The sequence below is a fragment of the Octodon degus genome, unplaced genomic scaffold, assembly GCF_000260255.1.
Source record: "Octodon degus isolate 3935 unplaced genomic scaffold, OctDeg1.0 scaffold00236, whole genome shotgun sequence".
Classification (NCBI taxonomy): domain Eukaryota; kingdom Metazoa; phylum Chordata; class Mammalia; order Rodentia; family Octodontidae; genus Octodon; species Octodon degus.
Genome location: NW_004524812.1, coordinates 2304439 through 2328622, shown reverse-complemented (window position 1 = coordinate 2328622; position 24184 = coordinate 2304439). Strand labels below are relative to the sequence as shown.

At 40.2% G+C, this 24184-nt stretch overlaps 1 protein-coding gene across 3 annotated transcripts in view; it reads right to left on the bottom strand.

Moving 5' to 3' along the window:
- Positions 1–8833: 8833 nt before the first annotated feature.
- Positions 8834–24184, bottom strand: part of Lonrf3 (LON peptidase N-terminal domain and ring finger 3) — a 35917-nt gene continuing 20566 nt past the window's right edge. For all 3 annotated transcript variants that reach the window (XM_023706009.1, XM_004645688.3, XM_023706007.1), the window contains 6 exons: positions 21773–21887; positions 17918–18039; positions 15944–16102; positions 14556–14718; positions 13429–13578; positions 8834–10509 (listed from right to left, as the gene is read on the bottom strand). In XM_023706009.1, the coding sequence (XP_023561777.1) occupies positions 10354–10509; positions 13429–13578; positions 14556–14718; positions 15944–16102; positions 17918–18039; positions 21773–21887 (865 nt within the window). In that variant the 3' untranslated portion in view covers positions 8834–10353. The remainder of the gene's footprint in view (positions 10510–13428; positions 13579–14555; positions 14719–15943; positions 16103–17917; positions 18040–21772; positions 21888–24184) is intronic.

Genomic DNA, 24184 nt, shown 5'->3' with positions numbered 1-24184 from the left:
ATAGATCCATGTCTTTCAACATGCATAACATAAAATCAAACTGAAACAAAGCCTTATACATGTTAAAACAAAAACAATCTGCTGGAAGATAAAATAGGCAAAACTCTTGAAGACATAGGAATAGGCAAGCACATTCTGAACAGGACTCTAGTTTTTAAAGAAAGAGTAACAAGAATTGACGCATGAGTCACATCAAATTTGAAAGTTTATGCACAGCAAAGGAAATCACCAACAAAGTCAAAAGATAATCCACAGAATGGGGAAAAATTTTCCAGCTATTCCTCAGATAGAAGACTAATATCTAGAGTATATATAGAACTCAAAACATTAGACCCTCAAATAAAAGGCCAAATGAAAAAAAAGCAACTAAAAATATATATACATACATATATAGCCAGTCAATACATTTTAAAAATTCACTGCCATTAAAAAAATGGAAATTAAAATGATATCAATACTCCACTTTATTCCAGAAAGAATAACTGTCACCAAAACATCAATAACAAATGCTGGCAAGGCTACAGAGAAAATGCAAACCATGTACATTGGTGGGAATGCAAATTAGTACAGTGGTACCTCCTAATTCTTTGGATGGTTCTGATCCCAAACTGAATCAAATTCAGTTGGTTAGTTTCATTGTTGATCTCATGGGGAAACTTGATTCAGTTTTTGTTAAATCCAGTCTGTGACTAGAACTGTGGGAAGATTTAAGTTCATGAGATAAGGTACCACTGTATAACCATTAAGGAAAGTGATACGAAGATTCTTCAAAATGCTAAAACTGAAATTCCATTGTTTCCCTTCTCAATATTTTCTAGAAAGAGTTAAAGACAACATATTACAATGACATATACATACCCATGTGTATAGTCTCACAACTCATAATAATTAAATATCGGAAGTAGCCTATATGTCCATCAACAAATGAATGGATAGAGAAAGTGTAGTATTTATACACATTGGCGATATGTATTGATACATTCTTCCATGAAAAGGGATAAAACTGGATCATTTTCAGAATAATGGATGCAGTTTGAGAACATAATACTAAGTGAAATAAATCAGATGCACATACTTAAATATTAGTTTCTCTTATATGAAAAATCCAAATATAAATGAAGAAAAAATAAAAATAGATAATAGGAAAGGGGGAGATAGATCTTTAGCAAAAGCCAAGACCTTGAGATGGGGGAGGGGAAAAGGGAGTGAAAATTCAAGTGTTTTGTATATATATCAACTCATTACAAGGCACCTAATTACTATATACTATTACTATGAACACATACTAATAAAAATAAAATTTGAATAAAACAAAAATTTATTATGATAAAAAAACATTACCACTAATCCCCCTCAAAATATCCCCCCTTGTTTTGAATATACATCCTTCTTGCCTTTTTGGGTTTTTTTGGTGGTACTGGGGATTGAACTTGGGACCTTACACTTGCCAGGCAGGCACTAATGCCCTTGAGCTATCGCCCCAGCCCTCTTGCCCCCCTTTTTTTTTTTCTGGAACCAGGGATTTTTTTCCCCATAATTTTATTGATTAATAAATAGCAATGAGACAGTTTCAAATCACATTGGTAGGACAGTTTCAATAATTAACACATTGCATACATTCTTCCCAGTGGTTAATTGCTGTATGAGATGCGGACATGATATCCTATTTACAAACACCATTAGAACAAATTATTCTATTCATTAAGAGAATGTAACTATATATCTATCCTAACCACTTTGAATACACAGATACAATCGTCTGTATACCTTTTTTTGTTAATTTCCATTATTTGAATATTACAGGTGTGTAAACTCAGCAAAATATTCTAAGAGTCCAGTAGCCCATAATAGTATTGGGTCTTCCGCTTGACTGGCAATGTCAGAAATTGTTGACCTGAGTCCCCTATAGCTCAACATAACACCATGGCTTTACTTTTTTTTTGGGGGGGGGCTTTACTTCTTATACTTTGTTTTTATACTTTTCTGCTGGATGGTTAGGTCGGAACCAGGGATTGAACTGAGGCCCTTGTGCTTATCAGACAAGCACTTATTCTACTGAGCTATTTCCCTGGCCCCAGCCTCTTTTTGAAACAGTTCTAGAAGTCCTCTTTTAGGAGTGTATTTATGAGTTGTGTTAAAAAATGTAGTAAATGCTGCTTTTAAGTGTCATCTAATGGAAAGCCAGGCTTGTAAAAATATCATGGGATGTCCTCACTCATTTTATTCAGTGAATCTGGTTCTGTGTGACTTCTGATCCTTCTACAATGTGAAAATGGCCATCAAGCATAAATGTTTTAACTGCTGCAGAACATTGATGATGTAGCTGCGACCGCGCAACTAAAGTCATTTATGAAAACTTCCAGAACTGGTTCAGAAAGTGGCAAAAACTGTGATGAGTGTGTCCAAATTGTTTTCAGTGGGATTAATACCAATATGTCCCCTACTATTAAAACATTGTTCTTACCATTCAATGCATTATTCAATAATGCGTCATATACCCTGAAGACATGACAGTGGTCTCTGGGCACAAGTGACACCTCCAGTGGGTACCAAAGATCAAGTCGTCAGTCAATATAAGAAAGGCTTTCATGAAGTTCATCCCAGGAGATGAAAAGGTAATTAGCCCTTTTCAAAACCCTGCCACTTGTGAAGCCTGCCATTCTATTCTTCCTTTCCTTCTTCCCTCCCCCACTCATCTCTCCCTCCAATGAGAATTCCTTACTATAATGAAGTGTTTGTCTCTACTTGAAAAGTGTTCATCTGAACTTCTGGAGATAAAGCTCTCCAAACCTTAATCACTGTTCCTTTTCTGAAAGTGTTCGTTTGGGCTTGCAGAAGGAACACATGGTCCTGAGACTGTGAGTTGCCTGCTAGGAGGTAATGCCATCCTGAAAAGCCAAAGAGGCAGTGATCTCTCCAGTTCCTATGACTTTGTTGAACATCTGCATAATGCGCCTTTAAAATCTAACAGAAGCAAAACATTTAGACCAAAACTGAATTTAGGGCAAGTGGGCTATTTCAGGACTTAATTTTGCTGCCCATGTTGTACCCAGGAATTGTTGACTTCCTGAGAAGTGAGTAATGTTTCCCAAAGAGATGGAAGTAGGGAGTTGCACTTTAATGAATGAAGAGTGATTTTTATGGTTTGCTAATATACCAATGACATTTGGTAATGCATGTGCATAAGTGGACAAGAACTAAGAATACACAGTAAATGTGAATATCAGTTGACATGGGAAATCTATAACTAAAACACTGAAAAGAGTGGGAGAAGAGGGCACAGAGAGATGGACGCAGGGCTTCTTGTCCAGGCCATTCCTCTACATTAAGCATGAGTATGGCGAGGGTTTCAGTGATAAGAAATCAATGGAGGAGCATTGACATCAGCCCTTCCCAGTCCAACATCAGTCCCTCTTGGGAGTGAAGAAATCAAACATAAGAATAAAGGGAGCTTTAGACTTTTGGGAGCCTGCGGGATTAGGGTATTTTTCCTCTCTTCCTGCACAGACATCACTTTGTGGTCGGAATTACCTCCATGAGAAGGCATGTTTGGCCCTGGGGAACTCAGGAGCCAGAGCGAAAGCAAGAGGAGGGGACACTAGTATAATGCTGGCTTTGATTTTACTCAGGGCCTGGGGAACAACTGTGAAGAGCAGCATCTTTGTAGATGGGTCAGTCCAGTTCTCCAGACAGCTAGCTATACAGGCATTCCGGTTAGATCACCTTGGAAGGACGCTTATGCATTTGGCTTAAGTGTACTCTAGCTCACGAGAACCAGAAAGTGGTAGATTGGACACAAGTAGGCAACATTCAGCCAAGCAAGCATTCCTTCTGGGGATTGGCTGACCAGGAATTGATTCTTCTCAATTGTATCAAAGATTATTCTGTAACACAGATCAAGGTCAGTTCCAAGTGGAACTTTCTCTCTCTCTCTCTCTCGCTCTCTCTCCCCTCCCTCTCTCCTCTTCCTTTCTCCTCTCTCCCCTCCCTTATTCTCTCCCTCTTTTCTTTCACCCTTCCTTCATTTTCATTCTTGCTTTTTTCTGTTTCTTCTTTCACTAGTACATTTTTATTAGGATACGTACACATTAGTACATTATGACTGCCTTTCTCATGGGGAGTTGGCAATATGTACCTAACACATCTTAATTCATTTTTCATCCCCTATCCCTCCTATTAATCCCTCCCTGCTCCTTCCAACTCTCAATCCACTCTCATTTGCAAAAACTATTTTAAAGAGGCCTTTTCAGTCTTTTTTTTTTTCTGTCTCAGAACCAGGAATTGAACTCACCCTCACACTTGCCAGGCAGGCACTGTATCACTGAACTATGGTTCAAAAACTATTTTTACTTTTTGCTTTCAATGCTTTTTCTCTCCAAGGGACTCACTAAGTTGCCCACAGGAACTCAGACTTGGGATCCTCTATCCTCAGCCTACAAGTAGGTAAGATTACAGGCATGTGACATTGTACCTAGCCTATTTCATTTATTAATTATCTCATTCCCATGTCTTTTCCCCCTCTAATTTTATGTGTTAAAACAGAACATGTATAAAACCATCAATGGCACAGCACAAAAATCAGTACTGTAGAGACCATGGGATGTCACTAAAATTCTCTCACTTGGTCAGTACCACTCAATGTTCCAATCAATTTTACAAATTTTTCTATCAAAAGGGGTTACGGGCCGGGGAGATGGTTCAGTAGAATAAGCACTTTCCTGGCAAGCTCAAGGGCCTGAGTTCAATTCCCCATTCTAAAAAAAAGGGGGTCACAGTGGGATGGACATAGTAGCTTGCTAATCTGGCATGCACAAGGCCCCAGCCTTAGTCTCCAGCAGTGCAAACTGTGAATGCTTTCAGCTTTACCTTTAGGTTAATGTCAATAAACTATGTAACTAAAATAAAAACACAGAGCTTGCTTTTGTGAAAATTTTATAATGCTAAAGAAAACTATAGGTAGTGTACTATGCTTTAACAAAACATGATATGGGGATGTTTTGGATTTACAAAGAAATAAGGGACACATTACTGAACAAAAAACTTCAACAGAATTTTTAAAAAGCAAACTCTTTTGGTGATTCAAAAAAACCTAATTATGACCAGCATTTCAGGACACATAGGTCACATTTATCCATTCACACCTGCCTTACTGCCACACGCATCAGTCAGCTGTCAGAGTGAGTGCTGTGCATGGAACCCAGGTTCTTACACATACTGGGCAAGCACTCTACCACCATACTGCATCCCCAGATTCTACTCGACTCTTCTGCTCACATGTTCTATAACCAGTAGGAACAAAAACAACATACATGTTCCCATAGCTCTCCTTTCCATTCAGCTTCCAGCAGCCGGCTAAGCCTGCCCTGGGGGCAGGGCTGGCACTGCATGTGGTGCTGGGGATCAAACCGTGGTTCCTGAGCTTGCCTAAGCTTGCATAAGCAGGCGCTTTAAGTCTGCTGAGCTACCTCACTGGCCAAAGTTAGGTAATTCTTTTCCTAAGGTATGAGTACAGTTTTGTTATATACAAAGTGAGACAATAGGAAACTTTTATTAATGAACAAACAACTTTCACAAAGACTGTCTATATTACATTGCTATTACAACATAGATGAGCTGAAACTTTTTTGTACAGACTTGGAAGAAGGGAAACCCCCAAAAGAAATCAAGCATATAGAGGTAGTTGAATAGCAATATAGGGGAGCAATATCTTAATTTCCCTTCATTACAGTGCAAGAGTAAAATTACTGCTTGACAAACGAAAAACAAGCACACATCCACAGCTGCCACTGTTTAAGTAGCTTGCTTGACATTTTAATCCTGGCATTACTGCGAACTGCATACAATGACAAAACTAGTTTACCTAAAATTAGCTGATGGTGCCATGTTAAGCTACTTGCTTTCTTTTTGTTTCATTGTTGCTTATTGTCATTGCTTTAACAACAGATGAATGTTAATCAACTTTTAAAATGATGCATAAGCTACAGTGTTGCTTTGTAAACTTCAGTTAATCACATTTGCTGCGAAGAAAAGTTTTTAAAACAGCTACAGAGTCATGAATAGCAAAGCTTTAAAGGAACAGAGATTACAGGCACTTCTCTCTGGAGGTTAATTTAACATGTTTGAAAAATATCCACTCATAAGTGAAAAATCTCTTCATCTCACATCTGGATGCACATAATCCAGATTATTCAACAGTTAAGCTGATAAGTGACGTTATCACTCTACAACGGATCGAATGTGTACATTTACATGGCTCATTTACCTTCCTTCTCTGTGCACTTAGAAAGTGGGGCAAAGTGGCACCCATGCAGCTAGCTGCTTTTCCTGTCTTTAATCCCATTCATGAGGCCCAAGAGCAGGCTGAGAATGGACCCTTCTCCAGTATTTAAGTTGCCTTCCACTTCCATATGTCATATACCTCTGCTATGATTCTGCCTCTGTGAATAGAAATGGATGCAAAGTCAACAGGCTGAAAAGTCAGGGAAGGAGGTCCTGAACAAAGTGCTCCTGCTGAGAACGGAGTTGGCAGAGGCGACAGTTCTCAAGGATTGCAGTCTATCAACAGTATGCCATCTGTTGATAGTAAGAGACCTCTGGGTACTGTGAGCCAGCCTCAGGAGCTCTGCTGCTCCCATGGCTTGTCACAGGGGATTATCTGAGCCCCGGTCAGCTCTGCAGGTAGAGCTGGAAGCGCCACATGCGCAATGACTTGACTTGGCCCCAGTACTGAGGCAGCACTGGGCTAGAAGCAGTTGGCCTTCAGAAAAGGCTAGCTGTTAAAATAGGCAGTTCTGTGCACCCCCTAAGTCAGGGGTATGCCCTCTTGTATCCAAGTTGTCTACAGAAAATTAATTTCTTCATTCTTCATTTACTACATTTTGCTGGTTATTAGCTAGCAGCAGTAGTGTGGTACAAAGCAGAAAGGCATAATGTCTGCTTGCAACCTGGTACATGTATGTGGTTGTATGTGCGCATACACACGCATACCTATGCATACAGAAAATAACCTACCAGGAAAAGACTGAGTCGGTCAAAATAAACAGGAAAACCAACTCAACAAGTGGCACTATATACCAAGGGGGAAGTCTTGTCTTTCTGGCTTAGGTTTAGACTTACGTATTTTCTCTACATATTCTTCCTTCATTTCCAAGCTGAGCAGCAAAAATAATTTACAAATGGTAAAAATGGTCAAGTCCAATTAATGATTCTGTTCAAGTACAACCCAAAGACAGCCAGGGATTAGCCTGCCTCCTGCCATCACATCGACTCACCATAGAACAACCCACCCTTGTCTCTGGGCTATTGAGAGTAAAGTGCAATTCTGCCTAAACTAGACCTATGCTCTGGAGTGCAGTGCTCCTTTATCCAGGGCATTTTATGACATAAACTTTTGTTAAGAAACCAAACTTTCTTTTTGACATAATAGAGATGTGCTGGCTAAGTGAATTTTACTTTATCTGCATGTTCCCACTGGGAGCTTCTGGGGTGTTTTTCTGGTACGACTGCTAGGTCTACTAAATTATGTGTGACACAAACTATTTAAAATGTACAAAAATATGCAAAGTAATGCATTCAAAATGAAGCTTGGTTATTTACTAGATGACTATGTTACTTAGGCAAAGCATTTATCATTTTTGAGCCTCAATTTTCTCATCCATTATATAAGGATAACTACTCTCTAAAAAAGAAATGATTTAATAAATTCAGGTATGGGAGATCATCTTACTTCATATCTGGTACATGGTACAATCTCAATATATTTTCTGAATGTTACTTTGGGCAGTATAAAGAAATACAGCTCACCATTTATAAACTAAACACAAAGGCCAATCATGCTGGTGCAGGTGAGATTCTCAATACATTTTCGAGGACTGGAAGTGATGATTTTGTTATTCTAATGGAGCTAGAATTTAAGACTTCCATTCTATCAGAGATGCTAGATTTCCAAGCAACACTGCTTTTTAGCAGTTATTAAAACAGGAAACCATTTGTTGGAGAAGTACTAGTCCCTACCTCTGACCTTCATTTGTTCTCCAGTCTTCTCACTTTCCCAAAAAGGACCACCTATGAACTATCAAGTTATGGTCAAAAATCAGTAGTGCAGATTCCTCCAATGAAGTGAATGGGATTGCAAGTGGGTACTGCATGTAAAAGTAGTTTTATGCAAATATGGCTTTTGAGGCTACTCCGTAACTATGACCAATGTAATAATGGCTGTGCTTTATTGAATATATCCTTTAGTCAATCTGCCATGCTAAGGGATTTCAGACATATTTCATTTACCGTTCCTAACAATCCTATATGCAGTCTTTAGTGCTCCCATTTCATCGCGGAAACGGGCTCGACCAAAGTCAAATCACTTGTCAAAGCAACACATTTAGTAAATAGAGAAGCTTACAACCTTTCCTTTGTTGTTTTTACACTACAGAATTAGAAACTGTTGCACCAAGACTATGTACACATGGTTGGGCATGGGGAAAAGGGCTCTAATTTCCTGTTATCTGAACCTCCTAGGGTTTTTCTGGGCAGATGTGTCCTTTCACTCCATCTACTGTACTTGTATTCTTCCCCAGCCCAGTCTACTATAAGCAGCAAACCTGTTAACATAATGCTCTGCCAACACAGCATCCACTAAGAACTGAGAAGATAGTTTGGTTTCTGCTTATATGAGTCTTTTAAACATTATCTGGATCATCTCATTTTCCCACTCCTGTTTCTGACCACTGGTGATAGTGTAGAAGTCAGACTACAGTTATTCCCCAACTTGCAAACACTTGAGTTGTGAACTTTGACAGGTGTACTGTATAAGATTCACTTTATCGGCCTACAGATGAATCCAACTTATGTACAATTCGCCTGGAACAGAACTCATTCATGAGCTAGAGGACTTGCTATAATTACTTGAAGCATGACCTGCTCACCTTAACAGTATGGGCTGGCTTCCAGTGAATAACACACCTGTCCAGAATCACACAGGGGAGGGCAATCTACATGAAGGTACAAACGCAACAACTCACTTCTTCCTGGCCCTAACCTTTTCACTCTGACATTATGACTCTTCTACCTTCATGGTATTTTTCAGGTGCCTTGGACAAGACAGGAAGCAAATAACTACTAGGCAAGCTAAATAATGCTTCCTTTTACTTGTTTTTTCTTCCTCTGTATTGAGATTCTTGACCATTTGCAACTAGAAGGAAAGACAGTGTTTTGATAAAACCATAGATTGTCCGGTTGTTTTAAAGTACTGTATTTTTCAAGGGTTCTACTTCTCTGACTTCTTTACACTTTTAATAAAAAATAGTAGTTTATCAAGTATCTCATCACAGAGCTTCATCCTCAGAACACTGAGAGGAGGTGGGGAAGGCAGGCTAGCTGGAATGGCTGTGAGCTGCTATACTTTTGAAAGCCATCCCTTCTAGTCTGACTGCTGAAGTAAATGCCCACAATATGTTGTAACAAAAGACACACTCTGATTATTGCTCTAGAACAATAATCCTTTCAGCCTTGGTCTGTATTACACATAGAAAATGGATTATTTTACTTTACCTTGGCATATACCATAATCTATGCCAAGTCATTAAAGTATTTGATGTCATTCAATTAAAACTAGAAAAGTAGATCTGTGAAGATGGATGATCTTAGCATCATTTTGAAGTCATTTTAAACTTCGACTAGGATAGAGACATGGAAACAGTTCAAGAACTGAGATCAATGTAGTCAAAAGTTTTGAAGCAAAAATTGCACATTACTAGTATTGTAGTTCCCCCTAGGTACATGGTAAACCACATCAATAAATAAAGCAATTGTCTTTTCAGCAATGCACAGTTAAATAGTTACAAACGTACATGTAGAAAAAGGATACAGTAGTGCAAAAAATAAATTATTAAAACAGAAGTATGAACATTATTTTACACAATGCTCTATAAAACCTGAACCATTTGGAATGAGAACTCAAGTCAGTGAAATAATGCAGCAACATTATTAGTATCTTTGCTTCACATTTCAACCACTCAGTCATTCACCTATGTTAGAAAGAAAACTAAAGCAAAATCATGTTAAACTTCCAGAAAATCTTATGTTAAAATCATTTTTTTCCTGGGCTTTTAAACACCTCTGCAGTTTATGTAGTTGTGCAGCATCTCAAGAAGAATCTTAAGACAAAAAAGTTTCAAACAGGTCACATTCATTTGGTCTTTCTACTTCATTTCTCTGTGTGATCAAAGGTAGGTAAACACACCTCTGTTTGATAACCTCTTCTGTTAAGATGTTATTGCAAATAGATGTATTTACAGGCAGATATCCTCCCCAAGGGAGCAGGGAGGATGGGTGCTTCTCTTCAGCAATTCGCTCTCACTAGTTTTGGTTTCGGGATATAAAAGCCAGGACTCGTCGAATACCATTCAGTCTATCTTTTAAGGATCTCATTGCGAGAAATGGGAGTTGAGCTCGACTTTCCAAGGGAAGAACAGCTAGTGTCCACCAGCACCAGGCTGGGCCATTCGGGTTAATCTGCAACAGAGAAACACAATGGGTTCATCCTATTCCCACACAAGCCGTACCAGCCTGCAGCCTTCCAAAGCCCGAGGTCAACAGCCCTGGTGTAACTGGTCCTATGTGTGGCGGAGACTGCTCATTGCCGCTGTATCTATTTCTCCTGCATTTCAGTGGGCATTGGGCCACTGGGACAGGGAAGGACACTTTATTTCTCAGCCTCCTTGCAGCTAGGTGGGGCCGGAAGACAAAGTCTGGCTGGGACATACAGAGAACATATGATCCGTGTCATTTCATTTCTGAGTACACCCTAGGAAAGCAGCATGTGCTCTTTGCCTTCGTCCTTCTCTCCTTTCCCTCTGCTAGATCGCAGACATGGTGATGATCAGTTTTCCTCAGTTAAGAGGACAGAAGTAGCACTCTATGGACAGTATAGCTTCCACATGAAGGAGACTGGTTCCCTGGATATTGTCATGGACTAGCCCCACACAGCTTAGGCTTTCTGTCTTGATTGAGCTACAGTTACTATTAATACTTGTTAAAGCAAACAGACCAAAATCTTAACAAATAAAGCATGCCGCCCATCTAGTGTGATTTTCTGAGCTGACATTATCTGCTCAGTTTCTCCCACTTCTGAGATTTTGTTTAGATCTGAACTGATGTACACTTCTGCAGGCCTTTGATTGCCATGACTCCTCAGGCTTTGCATGTCTCCTACCTCCCTTCATTGTCTTACCCTGCTGACAGCAATAGTCCAGATACATCAGGGTACTATGCAGGGCTCCTGCAATCATCTCCTCTGCAACCATGCACTGCGATTTACAGTCTCGAAGAACAGCAGCCTCACACTGCAGAATTTCCAACTGGAAAACACGTTCTAGCTCCCCGGTTTCCCGTAAAGAGCTTTCTCAACCCATAGAAATCCTTCACAAAGATTCTATTTGTAATTAGCTTTCTGAGCATGCATTTTAGACACTGATGACTTATTTCCTACTAAAACTGAAATGCTTCCCACGGCTTTCAGGAAGTTGACTTTAAGAGAGAACCAAGTTCTACTTGAACCCCCTGATACCCAGGATTACTCCAAAATTGGTTCATCTGATTCCCCTCAAATCTCATTGCCTTCTTTATTTTCTGTGTCTTTTGGCTTCCTCTGGATTCCTTTTTGTCCTTCAATGCAGTCTGTAACATGTTCTGTCCTATTTATTATTTCTGGATATTAGGTTGATATTCTGAACTTTTCCAGGGTCACCAACAAAGACATTTAATATATGTAGTAGTTTCTAAGAAACTTCCTCCTGAGGCTTGGAATATTCTTATTCATGAGACTTACAGGGGCTATAGCGCTGGCAATAGCAAACCATACTGGTTTCAGTGTTTATTTGTTTCTGGTGCTGTCACCACCAGAGCTACATGATAACAACCAAGAAAGGAAATGAAACCCAAGATTTCAGCTTTCTGTATCATTAAGCCCTTAGGAATCACAGCTCAGCATCTGTGCTTTCTCCTGTGGAAGATACGGTCAGCATTGCTGATCTCTCTCTTGCCTGATGGGGAGAATACTTCCCAGCAGGTGAACAGGAACATTAGGCTGCTCACGAGCTTGCTTAGACCTATGCTGTAGTCCTGAGTCACCATGGCCCAGAGCCAGGAGCTGGGTCACTAGAAAGTGCTCATTGGTCTTTCTCCCCTCAAATGTCAAAATACCTTTGCACAGGAAGAGAGGGGCCACCTCCATAGCCTAGAGAAGAGCAAGACATTTCAGCCTTTTAGGGATGAGAGAGGTGGTTTGGAGCCTTAAAGTGCAAGAAAAAGAGGGAACTTTGAAGACCTCTCTATCCACCCCTCTCACTTAAAAAAATGAGAAAAGGGAAAGGATTTACCCAAGGTCATGTGGTTAAAGCTTCCTTCCTTCCTTCCTTCCTTCCTTCCTTCCTTCCTTCCTTCCTTCCTTCCTCTCTGCAGGAACAGGGATTGAACTCAGGCCCTTGCGCTTATTCTACTGAGCTATCTCTCTGGCCCCCATGCTGTTACAAAGGTAGGCAAAACCAACGCATTAGCAGAGAAGCCAGAAAATAATAGTCATATTTCTTTACTGTGACAGAATCAAAAACGAGCCTAACAATCAAAGAAGGCATAGCAGTGATAATGCAGGAGAGCCAGCTTAGAGCATGGGAAATGTTGGCAGCAAAGAAATTCTGCTTCAGCATATCTCTAGCCTTGTCTTAGAAAGGAAATCTTTCCAAAGCTGAATTTCTCTGAAAGGATGCCAAGCAAGTAAAGACTGGTGAAACGCAACTCTTTCCACTTTCCTAGAGAGTCCGTGACTGCAGCTTGATCTCACATATGGGCCTACTTCCCAAGGAAGATCTATGCAGCGAAATGCAGTAACCTAGTCTCTGAAACAGTTCAGCCAAGGGTGAATTTAAATATGGGCTCAATTTTCTCAGAACTTATTCACTGCTGATGTGGACAACAGCAAGGTTCTAGACTTGTAGGGCTGAGCTGGATGGGCATGAGTATGACAAGTTTCTGTGGCCAGGCTTGCAGCTGAAGTGTGCCTTGCTCTTTCTCCTAGCTCCTGCACACAGCTTGAAACCCTAATGCTACCATGGTGTGAATGTGGATGTCTGCTGAAGGTTGTTCTGCTATTGGTACCTATGGCCTGTTCCCTCACCTTGCTTATCTCTTGACATCGGCCTTGGATCAAGTTCTCACGCCTTACTTCAGTTACACCAGTTCTAACTTAGGATCCTGTTGTTATCACCCATGATGCTCACTGACCAGTGGAACAATACCACTTTGGATCCATCTTCCTCTCTGCATTTATTTATTGGATAAACACCACCCACTCAATCTACTCACCAATTTTTGAAGCTCCTATCTGGTGGAGCAACCCAGTATTAACATTTCATATACCTGAGACATTTCATATACCTGAGGATCAGCATCTTTCTCTGGCATTGGACCAAAGTGATTGAGTATTCGATTCTTCAGAGATGATTTGAGTGAGTGAAACCATGATGATGCTTGCTCGTAAACACAGTTATGTAATCCCATGAGCTCAGCACAATCTTCTCCCTGAACCTGAAAGTACCACAGGGAAAGTGAAACACTCTGTGTATTTCCCGCCTCCCAGAGTTGCTTATGACACCTGACTCTTCCAGCATCCCAGCTGGCTCCTAGGTGAGATATAAAAAACTCCCTAGTCAGGTGTTGGACTGTGTATAAACATGTGGATGGGGAGAAAGACCAAGGGTTTGATTGGTAGAGAAGCTGAAACAGGAAGATACACAGAAAGCCAAACACTCAGACCTGGGAGGAGAGACATGTTAAATCATGTAATGACTTATGCCTCTGTCTTATTCATTTTTAAATCCATTTCCCCATTGTTCACTGGGAAGAGATACATGTGTATCTGCACCTCAGTGTGTAACTATCTTCAAAGCAAATCAATTTTGGAGTTGATCAAATATTTATGAATATATGGCTCAGTGAAAATAAATGCAAATAAGCATGGAATTATTGACCTCTTCTATTCATTACCTCAGAAAACCAAGGATGAGTGAGACATGTCATGTGTCTGTTTTGGGAGGTGATGGATGATTCTGCTTTAGAGAAAGGGTTTTTTCTAGTCAGGTTGTGGATTTGAAAGTACAAATGTGTGTACGAATCTACAATGATAGTAGATTTGAAAGTTTGAAATTATAATAAAACTGAATTAATAGATAAAATACCCATGTGTAGACCCCACTCCAGATCTACTCCTTGGTGTCCTGAGCAGAAGTGTAACCCTTAGGCTGCCCAGGCTTCAGGGTTAGTCTAGGGTGGCATTTCTTATGCATGACTTCCACTCAGCAGCTAAGCAGGGACAGCCAGGACAATGGGTGCCTTCACCACCATTCTGCAACAGGACAGCAACCTCGCAGCATTCCACTGCAGAAGTTTGGTGAGAAATCCCAAGACCCCAAGACAGTTCTCAGAAATCCTCCTGCAATGATCATTGTACGCTAAGTTACAAGGACAGTGATGGCTTTGGGTTTCTTGGCACTAGCCACTCTCACCTTTTGATCTTCAATGTATTCAATGTCGGCTGTATTGTAGCCATCACGCTGGCCCTGATGGAGCACCTTGAAACGCCTCTTGCCTATGCTGTCAACCACTGAGCGGCCATCAGCAAAGAACTGAACATTTCTGATCTCTAGGATGCAGCCATATTCTGCAAATCTGTTCATTGAGAATAAAGCAAGAAAGTAGATCTTTAAGTTTTATTCTCAAGCCCAGAACCCCAGCCATTTATGGAACTCTATGGTACACCTCCAGGGACATCTGTCTAATTACCTACTCCAGGGTTTACAGCTACAATTGTAGAATAGGAAGTGCCTATACAGTGTATGATGAAAATTTCAATGTAGTAGTATATCTGCTACCATTTATTGAGCACATATTATGTGCCAGGTCTATGATTTGAATGTTGGCACCTCTCAAAGCCCATGTTGAAATGTAATTGACATTGTAACAATGTTTAGAGGTGAGACCATTGGGCAAAGATTAGGCAATGAGGGCTCTGTCCACAAAATGGATTGATGCCGTTTTGCAGGTGTGCATTTATTATACGGGACAGGTTGGACCTGCTTTCTCTTACTCTGTTGTTTCTCTTTTCCATGTACTAAAATAACCAGAAGTCTCCTATCAGATGCTGGCACCTTGATCTAGGACTCATCAGCTTCCAGAATCAGGATAAATTTCTACTGTTTATAAATCATGCAGTCTATGGCATTCTGCTACAGTATCCCAAAATAGACTTGGACAGCCGGGGATTGCACTTAGTGTTCATTTGTAACTCAACAACCCCCCTCCAAGAAAACTCAATGAGGTCAGCGCTATCACCATACTGTCTTAACAGACAAGAGAACTAGATGCAGAAAGGTTAAGTAACTTGCATAAAGTCAACTCTGCTCTAAGGCTGGGGCTAGAATATAAGTCTAGGCAGTTCGACTCCATATCTCACACTCTGTCCACAAAATGGATTGATGTTATTACAAAACACGTTTTGTAATATATACTTCCTGCTTAACAAAATATTAATTGTGCATTTCTTTTACATAGATATCCTCACACAGTACAATAGGCACCAGAGGGACTGTGATCCTTACAAATGCTCTTGTTCTTTTTTTTTTTTAATGGAATAAGGATTTTTTTTTTGCTCCAAATGCCCTCAGGACTGGGTTTGGCTGGCTGGAGTGTTGTGGGGATCGAACTACAGCAACCTGAGGCTGACAGCTTTGTAGAAGCAGCCACTTAAAGAACTGAGCTAGGGCCAGGCCCCCTTAATGCTCTTGTTCTTGAGCTGGCTAAACCTCATGAGCTCCCCAACTCTGAGAGCACCTCAAAGTACAACAGAAATCCTGCTCTACCCCAGACTCCTTTACTTCCAGGGCTCTTCACTTACCCTTTGACAGGATCTCCAAGGCACATGCCAAACTGTCTCGTGCCTGTCTCAATGCATCTCCGAATCATCAGGCGGTAACAAGGCTCAAAGATATGCAGGGGACAAGGAACGGTTGGATAGGCCATGGTACATACGAAAATAGGTACATTCTTATTTAAGCTGTCAAGAAGAGCAAATGAGATGGATCTCAAAGCAACAGCCAAAGCACAGAAAGTGTTGCTAAACATCACCATGCAGTCCCCCCAAGTAAAGGGAAGGAGTCTTTTGAAAGAAAAACACTGACATGCAACTCAGGCTGCCGGTTGAGTCCCATTATTGGTGCAGAGGCTGGTCTGAGGTCTGAGAGACTGACACTGGCATTGTACACACTGTCCTTTGGCTGATATTTTCTAGTACCTGAACATGGGGGTGATAACTATGTTGTATATTTTTTCTTTCTTTCACCTCTCCACTCAAAATGACTTCTTTGTTGAAGAAGGAAGGATACTCTCCAGAGCTGCGGTGAAAAATTCCCTGCAAGGTCTTCACAAACTTTTCAAATTTGTAAAGTCCTCCAGAGAATGTGCACAGCAAGCCCAGGTAGGAGGATAAGCAAGGAACAAACAGACAAGAACAATCCAGCCCGATAAAACTCAAATGTTCCTGTACATCACAGCTATCAGAGATCCTTAAATCCTGATGAGCAGGGCACCACAGCCCCAAATATAATGCCATATCAGCCCTGGAGTTAGGATCCAGGAGTTTACCTTTCTAAAAGTACCCCACGATTCAGACACATATAGCACCAGGAAACCCCCAGTTGCATCAGGTCCTTCTGGGTCCCTGTCTTATTTGTCTAGTAAATCTAATGCAGAAATATCTGCATTAAAATCTACCAAGAAATATAAAGTCATTTGCCCAAATCTCAAAAAGATAAGGTTTACAATTCCTTTAAATAGAAATCTTACTAGGACATTCTAGTATTTATTAACACATTTTAAGTAATACTTGAGCTATTTAAGTGATATCTGAGTTGGCTTAATGTCAACTTGAGAATAAGATGAAATATAAAGATGCTCTGAGTAGTTCCAATATAAGGCAATCAATGAGAAAATAAAGACTTCTAGTTTCTGAGGAAAACATTATTTAAAGTGAGAGGCATATTTAAACAAACTGGCAGTTTAGAAATGTTCTCTACAAGGTAGGCACAAAACCAGAATACTTTTTTTTGTCATCCAGACCATACCTCTAGAACACTGTAAGCATTTCAGTGAGGGTGGGGAGAGGGCAGGGCAGCAGAGAGAGGGCCCCAAACTCGTGATATCCTCCTGCTTGCTCTGCCAGGTGAGCAGGCAGAGAGCTTGAGGCCTCATGTCCATTACCATCCCTGCGATCACCTCTCATGTGTGTACAGCAGGGCAAGCATATAAGAAGTATTAGTGCCACTGGCATGTATGACATGCTAATCATGTACCAGCTCATTGGGTTTTCTTGAGTCCATGGGATAAGAACTGGTATCTCCAAGTTACAGGTGAAAAAAATGAGACTCAGAAAGGGTCATGAAGTCGTCTCAGATAGCAATATGTAGCTCAAACCCAGGCCCAACCCCAAACTTCTTAACCTCATAGCACTGCCTATGTATTTGCAGGCAACTTGGGCACATCATAAATTCTCCTAGTTAAGCCATTTCAAGTTACTCCTGCCAGCAACATCCTATGACTTGCATCCATATGTATCCTGGTTGGACTTAGGCTTCTTCAGTGGTGTGCTGGTAAATGGTTACCTGTTTTCCAGGGGAGAGGGAAGCCCTGCTTTGTAGCACTTGCTGATTCGCATGGTGTAAATACTCTCACTAAAGCCAACTTCAAGCTACCAACATGCTATCACTGAATGAGGAACTCAGAAGAAATGTACACATTCAACTCTCATGAGCTCGTCTGAATGAAACCAAATGCAGAAATATATGTATAACGTATACGTATACAATATACATACTTAGAGAGTTCTTCCATTTCCTCTTCATAAAGCCTTTTTCGTTCTTTGAGTTCTTCTGGAAGGAATTTAGCTATTAGCTCTTCCATGATTACATTTTTGCTGTATTTTCTTGATGCCAAGCACTATGTAGGGAACAAGGCAATCAGATATTGTGCAGTCATCAGAAAAACACAAAGGATGTCTAATATAGTCAGTAAAGTAGTCAAATGACTCACATACTATCATATGAATTTCCTGAATGTTAGGCTTAATTTTTTTTTTAAATTTTAAAAATGACACGGGGAACCTATACTGTAACATCATGTAACTCAGTTGTATCCCATATTTTCTGATCAAGAAGATTATGGGGCCACAGAGCAATATGATTGATGATGTAGAGTGTGGCTGAGGAGAGTCATCTGGAGAGAAAACATTCTCTCAGGCTTTCACAGAGAGCAAATTGGCCAAGCAATGGTTGTGACTCATCCACATGGCTGACACTGACAAAGGATCTGCAAACTGCAGTACAGGGTTACAGGATAAATCCTGAGGGGATTTAACTGACCTTATCAGATACAAAGGTTACATTTCTTGTTATATAGGTCTTGCTTTATCTTGGTCTTAACCATCCAGCAGAAGAGTATAAAAATGAGGTATATAAAATAAAGCCATATTAATGTGCTGAGCTGTGAAAGGCTGAAGTCTACAACTTCTGACATTGCCAGTCCTATGGATAACCCACTACTATTATGGACTACTGGACTATATTAGATTATTTTGCTGAATTCACATACCTACAATATTTAAATGGCAATGGAATACCCATCTCTGACAAAACTAAACAAAAAAAGGATACAAAGGAAGGACACTTTTGTATCTGTATATACAAAATAGGATAGATATACAGCTATTTTCTCATAATTCAATGAGAAGAAAGATTTGTACTAATAGTATTTGGACAGGATATCATCTCTGCATCTCGTACTATGAATAACCACTAAAAAGATAATAATATGCAATGTATTAATTATTGAAACTGTCCTATTAATCAGTTTTGAAACTGTCTCATTGCTGTTTCTCAATAAAATAAAATTTTAAAAAATAAATTTCAAAAATGCAATTAATTACCTTAATAATTAGAAAAAATATTTCCACAGAGAAAGAACCTGAGTTTGAAATTTAAAAAAAAAATCACAGGGCTTTCTTAAAACATTGAAATTGGAATCATTCTGTTGGACAACAAAGACATGATCCTCTTTTTTGTTTTCTCTGATTATTTTGTTTACAAGCTTTTTAGTCTCTATTTGGAATATGTTAAAGTCAGTAGCCAAAAGGTTCAGGGAACTGAAGAGCAAAGCTCACTGAGCCTTTCCTGCTCTTCCCTGATCCCAGTCCCAAGTCTGTACATTCTGTACACACAAACAGCTAACTACTCATGATTGTTTCTGCCTATATACCTTTTATTTTTGTATTTTAAGGAAGGGTCTACAGGGTGTTCAGGATCTCACTACTGGATCGGACTTGTAGTCATCCGCCTGTTTATAGCCTCCCCAGAGCTGGGATTACAGGCACGCACCACCACGCCCAGTGTTAATATGCCATCTATATAAGCAAAATTATGTCATAAACCATAATTACAGAACCAGACTAAGCTTTTTTGTCACTATGACTTTCCTCTCAAATACCCCTAGCCCATGTATATTTAGAGATGCGCAAGTGGAAATATTCAGTGGTGTCAACCAAGCCACTTATGTTAGAAAATTGCTGTGGAAACTACCCCTACAGATCCACCAGGGGGAGCTCCAGAACACGAAACTGTTGCCTTCAGGTAATTCTTGTCTTTCCCAGCACTGGTAGTCTCTATTCTGCAATAGACATGATTGAAATGCTTATCTCTGTATACAATGGTGTGTGATCCTGTGTGAATTTTCTGAGAGATGAAAGTATCTTCTAGCCCCTGAGACTAGGATCATGCAGTATATGCATCTTGGACACCTTAGCAGCCACTACTAGTGGCCACAGTGAAAAAACTGTGTTACTCAGGCCTTGTAGGGCCCTGTAGCCAATCCAAGAAGGTGATGCTACAACACAAAACCCAGGAACGGCACAGCCTAAAATGTTCATGGTAGTTTTCTTTAGGTGCTCAACATATGGGTAGACTTTTCTTCTTTCTGCTTATCTCAACTTTGCATTGTTATCGCAGCACAGACAAATTACTTATGTATAAGGACCGTGGGCTTCTCATCTACAACCAGGTCAGCAAATTCCACACATTTGCCTAGGGAAAAGGATGGCTTTGATCTCTTCCAAACACATAGCTTCAAAGCTAACCCTGATAGTTATTTTATTCCATTCCCTTAGTGAGAATGTTAGGAAAAGCTTAACTTGGGACTTCTCTGGGTCTACATCCACATAGACAGTTTTGGGTCTCCAACCTCTCCTCAGGAATAAAAAAGGTCACAGAACATTAACACTGATAGTAAATGTGATGCACAAATCCCTGAAGGAGGGAAAACAAAATGCATTCCTGGGTCTTCTTTAATTTTTAATTAATTTTATTGAGAAAAAATTGCAATGTGACAGCTTCAAAATAGGTTGGTAGGAGAGTTACAACAATTAATACATCACACACTGTTGTACTTGCAGTAGTTATTCATAGCACGAGATGCAGACATGATATCCTGGGCCTTCCTCTACCAGAGGACATTCTATCATATTCACTTGCAAAATGAAAGTAGGAGTTTGTGTGATAAATTTTACAGAAGCTAAGTCCTCCAGAGCTTTTCAAGTACCCGGGTATCAGCTAAGTAGTACAGTGACTCCTGACTGATTAGGTTTGGAACTGGCTGGTGGGACAGATTTTGGCACCGAGAAGTGGAGTCACTGCTGAGACTGTACCTAACCATGTGGTTCAGAAATCTTTGAAACTGGCCTGCAGGAAGTGTTTGCAAAGGTTTAGAGAAGTTAGCTGAAGCAGTGACCCTGGAATGCCTTAAACTGTGTTTGATGGGAGATTCTAGTCAGAACTCAGAAGACCAGAAAGCTGATAGAAATCCTGACTGTAAATACCAGGCTCAGGAGGTTTCTGTTGTGAAGAAAAAGACTATACTGGCTGTTGGGCTTCAGATCATGTGCAGTTTTCTTTGGTAGAAAATTTGTCTATATTTTGCTCATGTCCAGACACTTGGCCTGAGGTTGAGATTAAGTGCAGGGGACTGGTTAATCTGGCAGAAGAATTTTCAAGGCAGTCTAATGATGAGGTAGTGGCATGGCTATCATTGAAGGCTTTTAGCCAGATTCATGTTGAAAATTAAGAGCAAAGAGCCCAGCTAGATGATTTAAAATGTTGTATGTTTGACTAAAAAGGATGCTTTTGTAAAGCTGCAAACTGCAAAGACAAAGCAAAGGAGAACCTGGTTTCTGAGAAGGAATAGGGCACTGAAAATATAGCTTGAGGATATCACAAGAAACAGCAGGACTCCAAGTTTTGCAGGCTCAAGAGATTACAAAGGTGAAAGAATTTGCTTTGAGAAAAGAGCTGGCATAGCATGCAGTACTGGGGATTGAACTGGGTCCTTGCTCTTTCCAGGCAGGTGCTTAGACCACCGAGCTATCTCCGTGGCCTCATAGCATCTATGTTTATCAAATATTTAATACTTTTATTTCCAACACAAATTAATCACATTACAGATAGTTCATGAAAAGCTAGATGTTGCTTCATTTTCTTGAAGGGAGGGCTTCCTAGAAGACAGGGGAAATATACTACTGACCTGAGGCAATATTTTGCTCTAGCATACTACAATGATTTGGGATCCAGTTAAACCCTTAATATCGAATTGTACAGTTCACCCAACTAAGAAAGAAATACTGCTTTACCTGGGAAAGACCATCCTTGCACAAGGGACATTTTGCGTTGTGATCCAGGCATCTTTCAAGGCATTTTAGACAAAAGGTGTGCCCACAAGGCGTTGTGACTGGCTCATAGAATAATCTGGAATGTAGGAGTCAGAATGGAAGAAAATTGTAGTAAGACCAAAAATAACAAAAAAGTGCTCACGGGTAAGGTTTCATAGAACTATTTGAAAAAAAACCGTGTAAAGGATTGCTTCAGTTTTTAATCACGGCTATTACTGCACGTCAGAAAATTGTTTGCTTTTAATTTCTGAGGCAGATTAAAAGTAATGCAGTTTTTAAAGTTTAGGGTATAGCTAGATCACTTTGCAATATTTGTTCTAGTCTCTCTCTTCTGGAACACCCAAATCTTTTCCCCTGTCTGATCCCAGAAAAATATAGTTTAATCCCAGAGTGAATAGATTCCATATAAAAATATTTAGCCAACTTCTTCACCTGAGTATATGTAAATACACATACACACACACGCACAGACACATATGTACATATACACATACTATAGTTCCAGTAGATCCTACTTTAATTGGTTTGGAATGGCAGTGTGTTTTTCAAAAACAATCTTGGTATCTTTTACTAAAGGTGTTCTGGACCTTTAGGGATATATCAGTTCACTACAGAAAGAATGGTTTAGCTGTGCGTGGTAGCACATGCCCATAATCCCAGCACTCGGGAGGCTGAGGCAGGAGGATTGCAGCAAGTTCGAGGCCAGCCTGAACTACAAAGTGGGCTTAAGACCAGTCTGAACTAAAGAGTGAAACCTGACTCAAAAAGGGGGAAAAAAAAGGAAGGAAAGAAGACGACTAGTGGGCAGGAGTAATGGCAATATTTAAGAAGTTGAACTAGCAGTCACTAAGAGGACAAGCACACAGAAAAGAGAAACCTCATCGACCTGTTTGACCTCTCAAGAATGTTCCGTTGAGGGAAAGAGATGGGCAGATATACAGCTCCTCACATTGGCTAGGTGGTGCACCAGCAGCCTAGCGCACACTGCCAGGCTGAATGCAAGAAATGAAATGTCAGAGTCCAAATGTTCTTGAGAAGAAAGTGAATCCATCAACTAGAATAAAACAGGTTTGGCTGGCCAGATAGCTCAGCAGATTAAAGCACCTGCTTAGGCAGATGCAGGGACCAGGGTTTGACCCCCGGCAAGGTGTGCCAGCCCCACCACTGGGATGTGCTGAGATGGCGACTGAGACTGGGCTTGGTGGCGCGCACCTGTAATCCCAGCACTTGGGAGGGTGAACACAGGTGGATCACTCTGAGTCTGATCTGTGTAGTGAGACCCTGTACTAAGTACATTAAAAAAAACCTGAGGCTCTGAGCTGGTGAAGATGCTTATCTAAGTATACACTACCATTAACAGTGGAAGGTCTCTCCAATTTTCACTTGCATTCATATGCCATTTTATTACACAATGATTCTCAACCATTAGTGTGCATCACAAATACCAGAGGGCATTTAACAGCTTTTTTCTTCTCTCTTTTTTTTTCTTTTGGTGGAACCGGGGATTGAACTCAGACCCTTGCACTTGTCAGGCAAGTGCTTATTCTACTGAGCCATCTCCTTGGCCTATTAACAGCTTTTTTGATGCATAATTGACACACAAGAAGTTGAACATACTTAAATCGTACAATTGGATATGTTTTGATATATGTACACACCCATGGAACTATCATCACAATCAAGATAGTGAATGTACACACCTATCACTCCCAATTGTTTCCTCCTGCCCCTCCCCACACCACTCCTTATCACTTGAAGTGGATTCTTTAACTGTAGATTCACAAGCATGCACCTGCAGAGATCCAGAGAGGTAGGCCTGGGGTCCAAGCTAAGCATCAGGATTTTTAAAGCTCCTAATTGGTTTCAACATGCATTCAATGTTGAGAATCACTGCACTACAGAATCCTACCAATCTCTGCATAGGCAGACCTTCTGTATTAGTCCTCAGACATTATTATCAATCATCCATGGAGCTTTGAAAACATTTGCACAGGAAAGCCACATTCAGCAGGTCAAGAGGAGAGACAGACATTTGATAATTTTGACATGTCCATGAAATTCCAGAGAAGAAAGACTATATATATATACATATATTCACTTCTTTGTACTTTCTGAATTTTATAATTTGTTTAAAAAGTAGTTAATTTGTCAAAGAGAATGAATAAACTTTATTTATTAAAAATGCCCAATATGTAAATCTTCAAAAAGAAAAATCTTTTATATGTTAGAGGCCTTAACAGTGCACTGAAGCAAGAAGACAAATATGAGAACTGCAGAGAGACAAATCTACCACTATTCTCCTACGGTATAATAAAGAGTAAGGAATTTAGAAACCAAAAGAATCTACATAGTGACTGTCTTAACTAAGAATAG